The following is a 13,987-nucleotide window of genomic DNA, read 5'->3' as shown; positions in this document are numbered from 1 at the left end:
CTTCAAGAAACTCAGAGATACCAAGGGAACATTTCATGCAAAGATGGGCACAATAAAGGACAGAAATGGTATAGACCTAACAGAAGCAGAAGAGATTAAGAGGTGGGAAGAACACACAGAAAAACTGTACAAAAAAAGATCTTAATGATCCAGATAATCACAATGGTGTGGTCAATCACCTACAGCCAGACATCCTGTAGTGTGAAATCAAGTAGGCCTTAGGAAGCATTACAACAAACAAAGCTAGTGGAGGTGATGGAATTCTAGTCGAGCTATTTCAAATCCTAAAAGGTGATGCAGTGAAACTGCTGCATTCAATATGCCAGCAAACTGGGAATTCAGCAGTGGCCACAGGATTGGAAAAGGTCAGTTTTCATTCCAATCTCAAAAAAGAGCAATGCCACAGAATGTTCAAATTACTGCACAATTGCACTCATTTCACATGCCAGCAAGATAATGCTCAAAATTTTTCAAGCTAGGCTTCAACAGTACATGAACCAAGCACTTCCAGATATACAAGCTAGATTTAGAAGAGGCAGAAGAACCAGAGATCAAATTGCCAACATCCACTGGATTGTAGGAAAAGCAAGAGAATTCTAGAAAAACATCTACTTCTGCTTCAATGACTACGCTAAAGTCTTGGTCTGTGTGTATCACAACAAACTCTGGACAATTCTTAAAGAGATGGGAATCCTAGACCACTTCACCTGTCTCCTGAGAAACCTGTATGTAGATCAAGAGTAACAGTTAGAACTGGACATGGAACAATGAACTGGTTCAAAATTGGTAAAGGAGTTTGTCGAGGCTGTATATTGTCACCTGCTTATATAACTTATATGCAAAGTACATCATGTGAAATACCAGGCTGGATGAAGCTCAAGCTGGAATCAAAAGACTGCCAGGAGAAAAATCAACAATCTCAGATATGCACATGACACCACCCTAATGGCAGAAAGAAAAGAGGAACTAAAGAGCCCCTTGATGAAGTTGAAATAGCAGAGTGAAAAATCTGACTTAAAACTCAACATTCAAAAGACTAAGATCATCGCATCTTGTCCCATCACTTCATGGCAAATAGATGGGGAAAGATGGAAATACTAAGCGATTTTATTTTCTTGGGCTCCAAAATCACTGTGGACAGTGACTGTAGCCATGAAGGTAAAGATGCTTGCTCCTTGGAAGAAAAACTATGATAAACCTAGACAGTGTATTAAAAAGCTGAGACATCACTTGGCCAATAAACGTCTGTATAATCAAAGTTACGGTTTTTCCTGGAGTCATGTATGGATGTAAGACTGGACCAGAAAGAAGGCTTATCACCAAAGAATTGATGCTTTCTAACTATGGTGTTGGAGAAGACTCTTGAGAGTCCCTTGGGCAGCAAGGAGATCATACCAGTGAATCCTAAAAAAGTCACCCCTGAATATTCATTGGAAGGACTGATGCTGAAGCTGATGCTCCAATACTTTGGCCACCTGATGTGAAGAGCCGACTCACTGGAAAAGACCCTGATGCTGGGCAAGACTGAGGGCAGGAGAAGAAGAGGGCAACAGAGGCTGAGATGGTTGGATGGCATCACTGACTCAATGGACATGAGTTTGAGCAAACTCCAGGAGATAGTGAAGAACAGGGAAACCTGGTGTGCTGCAGTCCTTTGGGTCACAAAGAGTCAGACAAGGACTGAGCAACTGAACAACAACAAAATATAATATGATTGAAAAATATAAATCTGGAAGAAAAAAGTACTAAAAGTCCTAGAGACGCAAATGTGGGCACCACTCTGGGTTTATTCCTAGTGTAACTGATTCATCAATCAATCCATATGGTACCTTCCACGCATACTTATGACTGTTTTTAACCTCCGTGCTGTCGCCATTTTGGACCAGATAATCCTGTGTTGAGGGGCTGCCCTTTGCACTGGAGGATGTTTGGCAGCATCCTTGGCCTCTACCCACTAGATGCCAATAGAACCTCCTCCCAGGTCTGACATCAAAAATGTCTCCAGCTGTTGTTACATGCTCCTGGAGGCAAAACAGCCCTTGTTGAGAACTGCTGGTTTATGACCTTCTCATGAGCACCTCTTTGTAGGCAAATCACTCGCTGTGCTCTGCTCCCATTTGTTTCAGGTCTTGGTCAAATTGAAAGTTCTAGCATAGGCATCACATTTGTAAGGAAAACTACCTTAGATTTTTGAAGAGAAACTTTAGATCAGACACGTGAACAGCAAACTGTGCCAGAAACAGTACAACATCAATGTTGTATCAAGATCAATCAAGCCTGCCTGTATTTTTTACCTCTGTTTCTTGGCTCCTGTACACAAAAGTAGGCTTAGATGCCACAACTTCTTTGTGATTACATTATTCTAAAAATACAATGGGTTTCATTCTAGAGTAAGGTAACTTCTCTGGAGATCCAGTGGTTAGGACTCCTTGTTCTCACTGCCAAGGGTCTGAGTTCAGTCCCTGGTCAGGGAACTAGATCCTGCATGCTGCATAGTGCAGCCAAAAAACAAACAAACAAAAATTAATTTGGGGCTAAAATTGTTAAGCCTTTGGGGTCCCATGTCTGCTTCCAAGCCTGGATATATTTCATACAAATCCTACGGTTACCGAAAATACAAGCAAGAAGAACCATCATGCCTGCTTGGGAAACTGTTTTAAATATATCAGAAATCTTCAATACTGTTATCTGTAAAGGAAAGCATTATTCCTTGTCAGGCAACACCTAACAGTTTGTTATGGCAGGACCTCTGCCTCTAAGCAGAGAGAGCAAAAAGGCAGACCTTCAAGCCTCACCTCTCATCTGCCAGCCCCAGGATTAGAGAAAGATGAGGCTGGGCAGGAGACAGAGAAGGGACTGGGAGAATTTAAGGGCCTACTGTCCACAGAGCGGTGAACACACCACCTGAAACGGCGTTTGGTCGTCTCACTCCCTGGCTGGTGGCCTGGCGGTGAATGAACTCAAAAGGCTGCGGATGGCAGATGCTCAAGAGATGCTTGTTGCAGATGCTGATTAAACACACTCTGGCCCAAGTGACCTCTGGGTTAGTCACCCACTTGTTACGTACGGCATAAGAGGATCTTAAGACCCAGAAGGACTGGGGCCCTGCCTCATCCAAAGGTGGAGGGCATCCTGCAGCCTGACCCCGGGCCTTGTCTGCCCAGCCTCTCCTGCACTCACGTAATCCTCCTTGCTGCCCCTGCCCCGTACCCTCCTTTGTGTTTCTTCATAATTTGCCTTTTTTTTGTTCCTCGTTTCTTCTACCTGTTACTCTGTCTAATCCTCTCTCCTCCAAAGTACCATTTTTCTTTCTTGAAGTGTAGTAAAAGTAAGAGAAACGCAGCTTGGAGAGAAAGGTGTATGCTGCATTCCAGGTAACATTTTCTTCTACAAGTTACACCTACTAAATGTGCTTATTCAGAGCTGGAATGACAGCCTGTTATCTGGTGATGTTGGGGGTACAGATGCAAAAATGCGGGCAGAGAAGGGGTTTCTGGCCACTTAGCCAGGAAATTCAGTAACTACTGTAATCTCTGAACAATTGTCTTAATGAAAGGTTCACTGTGTTATATTTAAAGAAAAAAAATGGATTCAAACTTTTAAAACTTAAATCCCTAAAAGGAAAGACACTCAAAGACAGTCAGGGCTTGGAGAAGAGAAGACTAGAGAGAGAGAAAAGAATCTAGTTATCAACAGTGACTCAACATTCCACCTCTGGATACACACCCAAAAGAACTGAAAGCAGAGTCTGGAAGAGACATCTGCACCATGCTCCTAGCAGTGTTATTGGCAATAACCAAAAAAGGTGGAAGCCACCGGAAGGTGCACTGATGGATGGCTGGATAAACAAGATATACGGTATATACATAAAATGCAATGCTATTCAGCCTCAGAGAGTAAGGAAAACCATACCATAATGTGGATGAACCCTGAGGACACCATGTTAAGTGAAATAGGCCAGTCACAAAAATACAAACACTTTGTGATTCCAGTTATATGAGTCACCTAGAATAGTCAAATTCACAGAGAAAGGAAGTGGAATGGTCTTTTCCAGGGGCTTAGGGGTAAGAAGGTATGGGGAGTTGTTGTTTAAGGGGGATAGTTTTGGTTCTGGTTTTGCAGCATGAAAAGAATTCTGGAGATGGATGTTGGCAATGGTTGCACAACACTATGAATGTACTTAATGCTACTGCACTGTATACTAAAAAATGGTTATGATGGGAAATATTATGTGCATTTTACTATAATTTAAAATAATAACCAGTATGATTTACTCTATTCGCAGACTGAGGATAAAAATCTGTATGATGCAGAATATATGAAGAATTCTTACAAGTCAAAACCAAGATAAATAACCCAATTTTTTAAAAGGAGGTCAGCTAGACGAGGGCAACAGTAGTGATCTTTGTGGTGACGGGAATGCTTGTACCTTGATTACACCGCTGTCAGGATCTCAGTTATGATGCTACACTACTGTGTTACAACTACAGTTGCCACTGGGGTAAAAGATACATGGGCGCACTCTCGGAATTTTTCTTACAACTGCATGTGAATCTATAATTTTTTCAAGATAAAAAAGTACAATTGAAAACAATGGGGGGAAAACACCATCACTGAGGTGACACTGCACCCTTTTCATTATGCAGGACTGTATAAGGAGGGACATGCTACGGACAGGTCTCATTACAGATGGTGTTAACTTGGAACACTTGTTAAAATGTGGTATTTGTCTAGGCTTCCCCACTGTGAAGTTAGTTTTTTTCTCTTTGTAATGTTAAGTATCTTGTGAAGAGATATTTCGAGCCTATTCAAATAGCCTCCTTCTCATCATACCTCCATCTATTAATTTTAGCATACATACATAGGTGGATGTGGTCTGCAACAGTCACTACTGTGGTGTCTGCCAAATAGTGACTTTCTATTTCCATCATTTCTTCTATATTTACTAATGAGAATTCTACCCTAGCAGGAGCTGCTCCTTCCCCCTCATTTATTTATTCAAATGTATTCAACTGAGATGTATTCAATTATTTACTCATACAAGCATGGACTCACAGATATTTTTTCTAGGGATTGTAATCCGTTACTACTATTACTTATTTTGTTGTTCAAACTATCTCAGACTTAGCTCTTGCAAGCTCCTTTCAGTTAGCCCTGTGTCATTTCAACGAGGCCATATTTTTATGACATCTTCCTTATTTTGTGACATCGTAAGAAGTTACTGGCTTCCCCTGCCCCAGTCATGGAATCAGCCATTTCTCCAAAGAGCCCTAACCCCTTTCTTAAGAACTTACACAATCTTAAGCTTATTCTCAAAATATTCCTGTGAAGTAGAATCTTAGTTTGCTAAAAACTCACTCAGTCACTCACAAAAATCATCCATAGGAAAGTGAGGACTAAACCTCATTACACTATTCAACACTCATTTTAAAAAATAATATAAGAAGGGACTTCCTTGGTGGTCCAGTAGTTAAGACCGTGCTCTCAATGCAGGGGCCTGGGTTCCATCCCTGGTCAGAGAGCTAGATGCCACACGCCGCTACTAAGGATCCCACACGCTCAACTATTAGTATAAGATCTCATGTGTCTCAACAAAGATCAGAAGATTCCAAGTGCTGCAACTAAGACCCAGCACAGTCAAATAAATGGTGTGTTTAAAAAATAATAATAAATCGATTAGCCTCCAACTAATAAAAATAAATGGAAAAAAAATAATAAAAAATAATAATAAATCAAATAATATAAGAATTAAAAATAAACTTCATAACCCAATTAATTTATCTGGGATCTTTTTCAAGGGAGCTGAAATCACATTCTCAATAATGAAACTAATCACAATAGGTTTCTATGATCACTAAGTGAAAAATAAATTCTGTATATGTTTCTTTTCAGGAAACCTGGTTCAACACTTTCAGCTATTTCTCAACCAAAGGCCAATCAAAACCACTAAGTAAGTAACTTACACTACTCTGTGAAAGTCTTGGTTCATAACTTTTCTGCTTATTCTTCCCAATGGTGTTTAGCAATAATATGTAGTACATACTGTTTCCACAATGACTCAACGAGACCCTAAAAAAGATTTATGTTTCCATCCTGGTGGGAGGGAGGGAGGATGAGTGGGAGGGGAGACTTAATTACTTTCTCAAACTCATGTAATAAGTCAGAGGTCAGTTCCAGGACTCAAACCTTATGACATTCTGTGTTCTTTCTTCATGAGAATACTCATTTTTTAAAATTATATAATTTATTTTAATTGGAGGATAATCAGCTTACACTATTGTGGTGGTTTTTGCATACATCGACATCAATCAGCCATGGTATACATGTGTCCCACCATCCTGAAACCCCCCCCAACTCCCTCCTCACCCCATCCCTCTGGGTTGTCCCAGAGCACCAGCTTTGGGTACCCTGCTTCATGTATCAAATTTGCACTGGTCATCTATTTTACATATGATAATACAAATGTTTCAATGCTATTCTCTCATATACTCATTTTTAATTAATAAGATTTGCTTAATGCTCTTACTAGTTTATACTGTCATTCTCCACCATTAACTTCAGCTAATACTCCAATTTGTAGAAGGGTAGATACATTTCCTTGAACGAGTTTCTTTTGGTTTTAGAACACAAAGTGGTGGGGCGGGGGGTGGTAAGGGATGTAGAAAACGATTTATAGAGCCCCTTAAGCTGTTGTACGTACTTTGTTAAACTATTTTTTTAGGCTCAGTTGCACATTTTGATTCTTTTTTTTAAAAAAAAAAAAGATCCTCTGGGGGCAATGAGATTTTGCTTTTACAGACAGTATTATGACTGTTAAATGTGTGTCCCCTTGACACATGAAGAACACCGCTCTCAGGGAATGCAAAGTAATTTTAGAATTAGCCTAAGCAAAACATAATTAAAAAGGTAAATCTACTGAAAAAAATTGAGTGGCCTAAGGGAAATTGCATCCACAGTTTGGTTCTTTGATTTTATATAGTGAATCACAGAATGCTTATTTTAGTCTCAAGGGCAATCACTATATTGAAAGCAATATTAAATAATCTTATCCAGCTATTTCTGGCATGTGCATTATTTACTTAGTTATGCTGCATTCATTAGCTAAAAGCAAAAGAACCTAACATTTATTATAACCAAAATTTTTCTGTGGCCTCACCCTCCTCCACCATGCTCCACTAGCAATAAATATACCAATATTGTTATACATCAATCTATAAGAACAATAAAGTTCATATATAGCTCAATATATTGAAGTCCCCAATCAGAAATTTGTGCAAGACCCTAGTTTTTTCATTTTTCAAATTGTGTAACCTTTAGTGTGGTGGAACATATACTAATGCAAAGCAAAACCCCAGTGAGACAGAGCACCAAAGCATAGTTTATTTACTTATTTAACCAAAGTTTACTGACTACCACCTTCCCTAGCAGCTCAGATGGTAAAGAATCTGCCTGCAATGCAATGTGGGAGACCCGGGTTCAATTCCTGGGTTGAGAAGATCCCCTGGAGAAGGGAATGGCAAGCCACTCCAGTATTCTTGCCTGGAGAATTCCACGGACGGAGAAGCCTGGTGGCTATAGCCTATGGGGTCTCAGAGAGTTGGACAAAATGACTGAGTAACTTAACACTTCCACTTTGGGCCGCCCTGGTTTTCTCAGATAGTAAAGCATCTTCCCACAATGCGGGAGACCTGGGTTTGATCACTGGGCTGGGAAGATCCCCTGGAGAAGGAAATGGCAACCCAGTCCAGTACTCTTGCCTGGAAAATTCCATGGATGGAGGAGCCTCGTAGGCTTATAGTCCATGGGATCACAAAGAGTCTGACATGACTGAGCAACTTCAATTATCACTTACAATGTGCAGTCATGCTTTAAGTGGCTTCCAGTCAAAGTGCAGGGAGAAAATAACAAATAAAGTAAAAATAAGGGCTTCCCTGGTGGCTCAGATGATAAAGAATCTGCCTGCAATGCCAGAGACCCGGGTTCAATCCCTGGGTCAGGAAGATCCCCTGGAGAAGGGAATGGCTACCCACTCCAGTACCCTTGCCTGGGGAATCCCACTGAGAGGAGGAGCCTGGTGGGCTACCCCAGTTGAGCAAAGGTGTAAGTGTGCAGGGCCTTCACCATGCCGCGATACAGGATTCCGGGCTTCACAGAAGGCTTGGACCTGGCTGTTTAAAGACACGCACCTGTGGAGCAGCAAGTGGGACTGCTCCAGGCCGTGTCCAGAGCCAGAACATGCAGCTGGCATGTGGGTTCACAGGGCCAACCAAGAGAGCAAAGGAGAATGAAGTCCGTGAGGAAGACAGAGGCTGGACAGGGCTTGGAACGCAAGGCCAAAGGGTTTGTGTTTTGGTAACAATGGGGAACCACTGCAGATTCCTGAGGAGGCAAGCAATAACGACAAAAGAGGGACCAGAGAATTCATTCTGGTAAAATGTGCAGAGGGACTGGAAAGAGAAGAGATGGGGGGCTAAAGGGAGGCTACTGTGGGTTTTCAAGCATGCCATGTGACTAAAGTCTCCTGGCTCAGAAGAAGAAACCCAGGAGATGTTCCTAGAAAGGTGACAGACCCTGGGGGTTCACGGGCATGTCTTGGGAGCCCACTGCACCTGGATTTGCATCCCAACTCTGCTAGTACTGGTTGCCCAACCTTTACCAAATCATTCAAGTCCCCTGCTTTCCACTTCCTCAGGGTAGAGCAGTCAGTGCTCTCTCCCTTCTAAAGCACTGACTCAGCGTCGGGCACACTGCAGACTTTCCACCACTGGGCTGCTTGTAGAAGACAGGAGCTGCCTGCAGGTCTTCAAGCCCCCTGAGAGGCTTCCCAGCCTTGCTTTCTACTCACTTCCATTTCTGTCTGCTCCATTCATGGAACGGGCACAGATAAACCTAGTCTGAAGCTCAAATCAGACTTCGGCAACCAAGCTACCACCCTCTCTGGGTTGGTTTCACACTCAGATCTGGAGTTAAGGCAAACTGGTAAGAGGAGGAGTGGGAGAGGTGGAGGAAGGATCATGCAACAGCTGGTGCAGGGCAGGAGCCCTCACCAACAGACCTCCACAGTCCACACACCTCTGGGCCACGATTCTGACACCCTGAAGTGTGGGCAGCTGATACGGTGAGGCCTGGCTTAAAAATAACATTTCTGGAAGTGCCATAAACCAACAACAGAGAGAGAAGCTCTTACCCACATCTACCAAGTTAGAGCAGTCAATCTAAAGAGAGACAAGATGAAGGCTTTATCCCTTTTGAAATTATGTTTAGTCCTACCTGAAGTCACGTCTTCTGGTGTGAGAGGCAGATATATGTCAAAAAGAATTTTATGTATTTTAGTAAGTAACTACCATGAACAATTAGGGGTAAAGAGAAATGTAAAATACATCCCTCCTAGGGTCCAATTCAGGTCATGCAAACATATGCAAGCACAAAAGGAAAGAGAAGTATTAAGTCGGAAAGTATTCACATTATATATGATGCAGGAGTCCAGAGAAAAGCGAGGGCTGGAAGGGCTAAGAAACTCGGAATGTACACTTAAGAAGAGCGAGGACTTGGACAAAAGGAAGTAAAGTGGCAGGCTTTGTGCAAAATCCAGAGGTGGATGAAGTGTGGGATGTCTGAGGCACAGTGCAGTGAACATCCTGACTGCAACAGAGGTTCTCTTGTCACTGAGACCAGTCCCAGCACCTGGGTAATCTGGAAGGCAGCTGTGCTCACCACTGTACCACCAATGCCACCCAGACAATCTGCAGAGACAGCAGGACCCTTCCCTTGCCAAGGAAGACTGGATACCGTAAAAGCCACTCTGCTGGATAAACTGACACAATGGAACTCCTTGAATCTGTAGACACAGACAATTCCAGCTGGGAAAGAGCCTCTTGTAGGACCAGAGAGTTCAGAAACATCCAATAGGCAAGTCTGGCTATAACAGGCCATATTTTTAAAAAACAAAACAAAACAAAAGGCAAACAAACAAAAAAGGCAGAGACTGAGAAGTCTCTTAGGCTTCCAGTCCCTTTCAGGGGCAAATAAGGGTTTCATGGGGCAAATATGTCTGAGACATCCTACTCACCCACTGAGAGCTGTTCTCTAGAGCTGGTTTTAATACAGTAATTGATTAGAAAAGGGATGGCTGAGGGAGTCTTCTAAGGATGGGTGACTGAGGGGGAAATGAAACATGAAAGCCGTAGGTTCAGAAAGAAAAGATGGCTGCTGACAGAGCGCAGAGACTCAGCCAGCGTGGATCACGTATCTGCACTCTGCAGCCAGGAAAACACTGGGAGAGAAGCTTGATGGAGGGACAGAGGAGCGAGGAGAAAGGTGGCTGATTATGCATCATTACAAGCTGAGAAAAGTTGTCTGAGTCACCTCCCTTTTTCTGTCTGAAGGTAAGACGACGATGATGATAATCATTACCTTTGATTTCTTTGTAACAAGCCGTGACCTTGCTGGCATTTTAGTAAACCATCTCAGTCTCCTACCTTTCTCGGTAGTGGATGGGTTGAGTTACCAGACTGGACAACAGATATCTAAAATTTCAAATAGAAAAAAATTGAGAACAAAGACGTTTCCGATGGAAGGCAGCATGAGTAGAGACTGAGAGCATGAAGACTCCAGGGCAGTTTCTGCCATTTTGCTAGCACACAGCTGCGGGGTTCTACAGAACCCCCAAGTAAGTTGTTAGTAGCCATTAATCCAATGGACAGGTATTCCTGACAGTCTAAAGCTAAGCTAAGGGAAATAGTATAAGACATCTGCCACATTTATCTATTGATCTGGGGATAAAATGTTCAGAAATTCACAAGAAAAGGATGCTAACCAGTCAACCTGATCTAAGAAAAGTACGATCTTGAAGCATCTGTGCTCTGCACAGGGGCTCAGTAGGGGCTCAGTAGGTGTTTACTGAATGTAAAACAATACATCTTTGTTAAAGGTTATTTTTGTAAGAAATGTGTCTATATGTTATTTTCAAATTTATACAAGAACATCATTATATAAAGAACGTCATTTTCAAATTTATACAAACCAACATGGCATTCTGGAACTTTATTTTTTCTTAGTCACAATAATAAAACACATTCTAAGTATCAATGAGATTTAATTTAAAATCAAACTATTAACATTTACATAATTGTTATATTCTCAAGGTAGGTTGGGAGTAGCATTCAGTACCTTTATGAATGAGAGCAGAACATTGTGGCTGGCAAAGTACAGTAGTCTTCCCTGGAGCCTGGAATACAATTGCCTACAAAGAGGACAATGGAGAGAGACAGGGAGAGAGTGGCCCTGCCTGTAAAGTATGTAGAACAAAAAAGAACCATTTGAGAAAAGAAATCCTAATTACATGTGACGTCCTAGACATAACTGGACCATGTAGGAGCATCAGGTAAGGTAAAGCTTCCCAATCAGCTTAGCACTATGCAAGCTTCACAGCTATTTGCCCACACTTTGTGTGGTCATTTATGACTAGAGAGGTTGTCTACATGGGTTCAGCTTTATGATACAACAATGAGATTTGATAACATGATAATGAATGCAGATTTTCAAGGCTGAATACGATTTCTCTGGGTTTGATGCGTTTTTCAAATTATCACTTGAATTTACAAGAAAAAAAAAATGTACCACCATCAAAAATATCTCCCGTGTACAGAAACAAAGTCACACGCCTTTGGGGGCTAGACGGTGGCTTAGAAACACTCCCAGAGACACCACCCTTACAGCAAGAAAGAAGCATATCCTGGTGCAGTTGTTGTTATGTGCCTGGACTAATCTCAGCAAATAAAGCCATCCTGAGAATTGTCTGTGCAGATGGCTAGCTCAAAGAGGTCCCCAGCTGTTCCCGCCAGAGGCATACCAATTGTGGAATTTTTAAAATGTTGCCCATAAATAACCAAACAGGATTCCTGTGAATCCTTTACAGACCGCGAACCTAAAATGTCAGGTGAGATCTTCTTGATGGTTTCAAACAAAGACTAATGAGGCTTTCATTGCTTCTGTCTGGAATACAAACAGGCCATATTCTATTCAAAACAAGAATCTCCAAGAGTTCACTGATTAATGCCAATAATTCAAAAAATCTATAGTGTTCCCATAAAACCTCAAAGGATTACAAAATGATGTGACAAAGGAAGACACTTTCTTCCTTTTCAGTAAACATTTTTATGAACCTGATGAGGGGGTGGTGTGGGGGGGAGACATATTCATATACTGTACTGCCTAAGGAAACTTACTACAAAACTATTCACTTTACAGCTTGGTGGATGTGATGGGAAATTATGTGTGTCACAGGAGGGTTATTTGGATGAGACTAACATTCGAATTGGTAATCTCTGGGTAAAGCAGATCACTGTCCATAATGCAGGTGTGCCTCACCAAACCAGCTGGAGGCATGAAGAGAGCAGAAAGACCAGCCTTCCTAGACAAGAGGTAAAGTAGACTGTTTGGAACTTCATCTACAACACTGACTGTCCTGGGTCTCCAACCTGCCAGTCCACACTGCAGATTTTTGGACTCACTATTCTTCATAATTGTGTGAGTCGATTTCTTATAGTAAATCTCTTCCTGTATGCACACACAGCCTATTGGTACTGTTTCTCTGGAGCACTCTGAATAATAGAATAATATAGTGGAACTGATTTTAGTTGCAATGGGGATAAGGTTTGTATAACCTGTTGAACATTAACCTCTACTATCGGGGACACAATGTACCCAACTCTTTAGTCCAGTGCCCCCTTTTCCTTGATTAAACCACCCCAAAAAGGGATCTTCTACTTCAGCTTTAACTGTCTCTCAGGCTAGCTGGCGAGAAGCAGCACTGAGAAGTTACAAACTTTGTTCTTTTCAGGGAAAACCAGAAAAAGGACAAGATGATGGAGCAGAAGAACTTGAGCTCACCTCCTCTGACGAAAATGCCAAAATCATTTTTTGGAATCTATCAAAAAAAAAGATATTCTACTTCCAAAGACAAAGACAAAGCCTCAATGAGACAATAGGAGGGGCGCTTTTGCAATAAAATCAAATCCCATACCAACAGGACAGGCAATCCACGAACTGAAAAACACATACTCCACAGAGTTTCTTCCACAGGAGGGAGAGTTCCAAGCCCCACGTCAGGCTCCTGAGCCTGGGGTCTGGAATCAGGAGGAAGTGCCTTCAGAGCATTTGGCTTTCCAGGCCAGAGGGGCTGAGTGCAAGAGCTCCACAGGACTGAAGAAAGCACAGACACCACTCTTGGAGGGCGCACATGAAGTTTCAGGTGCCCTGGGACCCAAAGCAAAGCAGTGACTCCATAGGAGCCCAGAACAGACCTACTGGTGGGTTTTGGAAGGTCTCCAGAGGAGGCAGGAGTTGGCTGTGGCTCACCAGCAGGGGAGGCAGGGGGGTGGCAAGGACACAAGTGGCAGAGGCCCCAAGGAATAGTCATTAGGTGAGTAGCCCCAGAGGTCATCATTTTGGCACCAAGCCCCAGCCCCGCCCAACAGCCTGCAGGCTCCAGTGCTCGGGCAAAACCACCAACAGGGTGGGGAAAAGAGCCCCACCCAAAGACAGATAGGCTGCTAAAGTCATCCTACATGCACTTGTTCAGTCAAGCAGTGTCCAACTCTTTGCGACCGTGTGGACTGCAACATGCCAGGCTTGCCTGTCCTTCACTATCTCCCAAAGTTTGCTCAAACTCATGTCCACTGAGTTGATGATGCAAGCTGCCTCTAAACACAAGCCTTGACAGGGCCCTGCCCATTAGAGGGACAAGACCCAGCTCCACTCACCAGTGGGCATGCCAGACCCTCCAATCAGAAAGCCTGAACAAGCCTCTTGGACAGCCTCACCCACCAGGGGGATGACAGATGAAGCAAGAGGAGCAGCTACAACCCTGCAGCCTGCAGAACAGAGACTGCAATCACAGAAAGCTATACAAAATGAGATGACAGAGAAATATGTTCCAGACAAAGGAACAAGATAAAGCCTAGGAAAAAATAACTAAATGAACTGG

The 13,987-nt window shown here is 42.6% G+C and overlaps 1 protein-coding gene across 2 annotated transcripts in view; it reads right to left on the bottom strand.

Annotated features, from left to right (window-relative positions):
- C4H3orf70 (chromosome 4 C3orf70 homolog) overlaps positions 1 to 13,987 on the bottom strand; it is a 118,309-nt gene that overhangs the window by 8,735 nt on the left and 95,587 nt on the right. The window contains exons 1-2 of one of the 2 annotated variants that reach the window (XM_020870672.2): positions 11,342 to 11,443; positions 11,170 to 11,242 (exon numbers count right to left, since the gene is read on the bottom strand). The exons of the other annotated variant lie outside the window; for it this stretch is intronic. Coding sequence (XP_020726331.1) covers positions 11,170 to 11,242; positions 11,342 to 11,380 — 112 coding nt within the window. The 5' untranslated portion in view covers positions 11,381 to 11,443. Of the gene's footprint in view, positions 1 to 11,169; positions 11,243 to 11,341; positions 11,444 to 13,987 lie in introns of those variants that run through there. 2 annotated transcript variants of the gene reach the window in all.

This window comes from Odocoileus virginianus, chromosome 4 (genome assembly GCF_023699985.2).
Source record: "Odocoileus virginianus isolate 20LAN1187 ecotype Illinois chromosome 4, Ovbor_1.2, whole genome shotgun sequence".
Lineage (NCBI taxonomy): Eukaryota > Metazoa > Chordata > Mammalia > Artiodactyla > Cervidae > Odocoileus > Odocoileus virginianus.
Note: the sequence above shows the minus strand (reverse complement) of the source record. Positions and strands in the feature narration are given on the sequence as shown.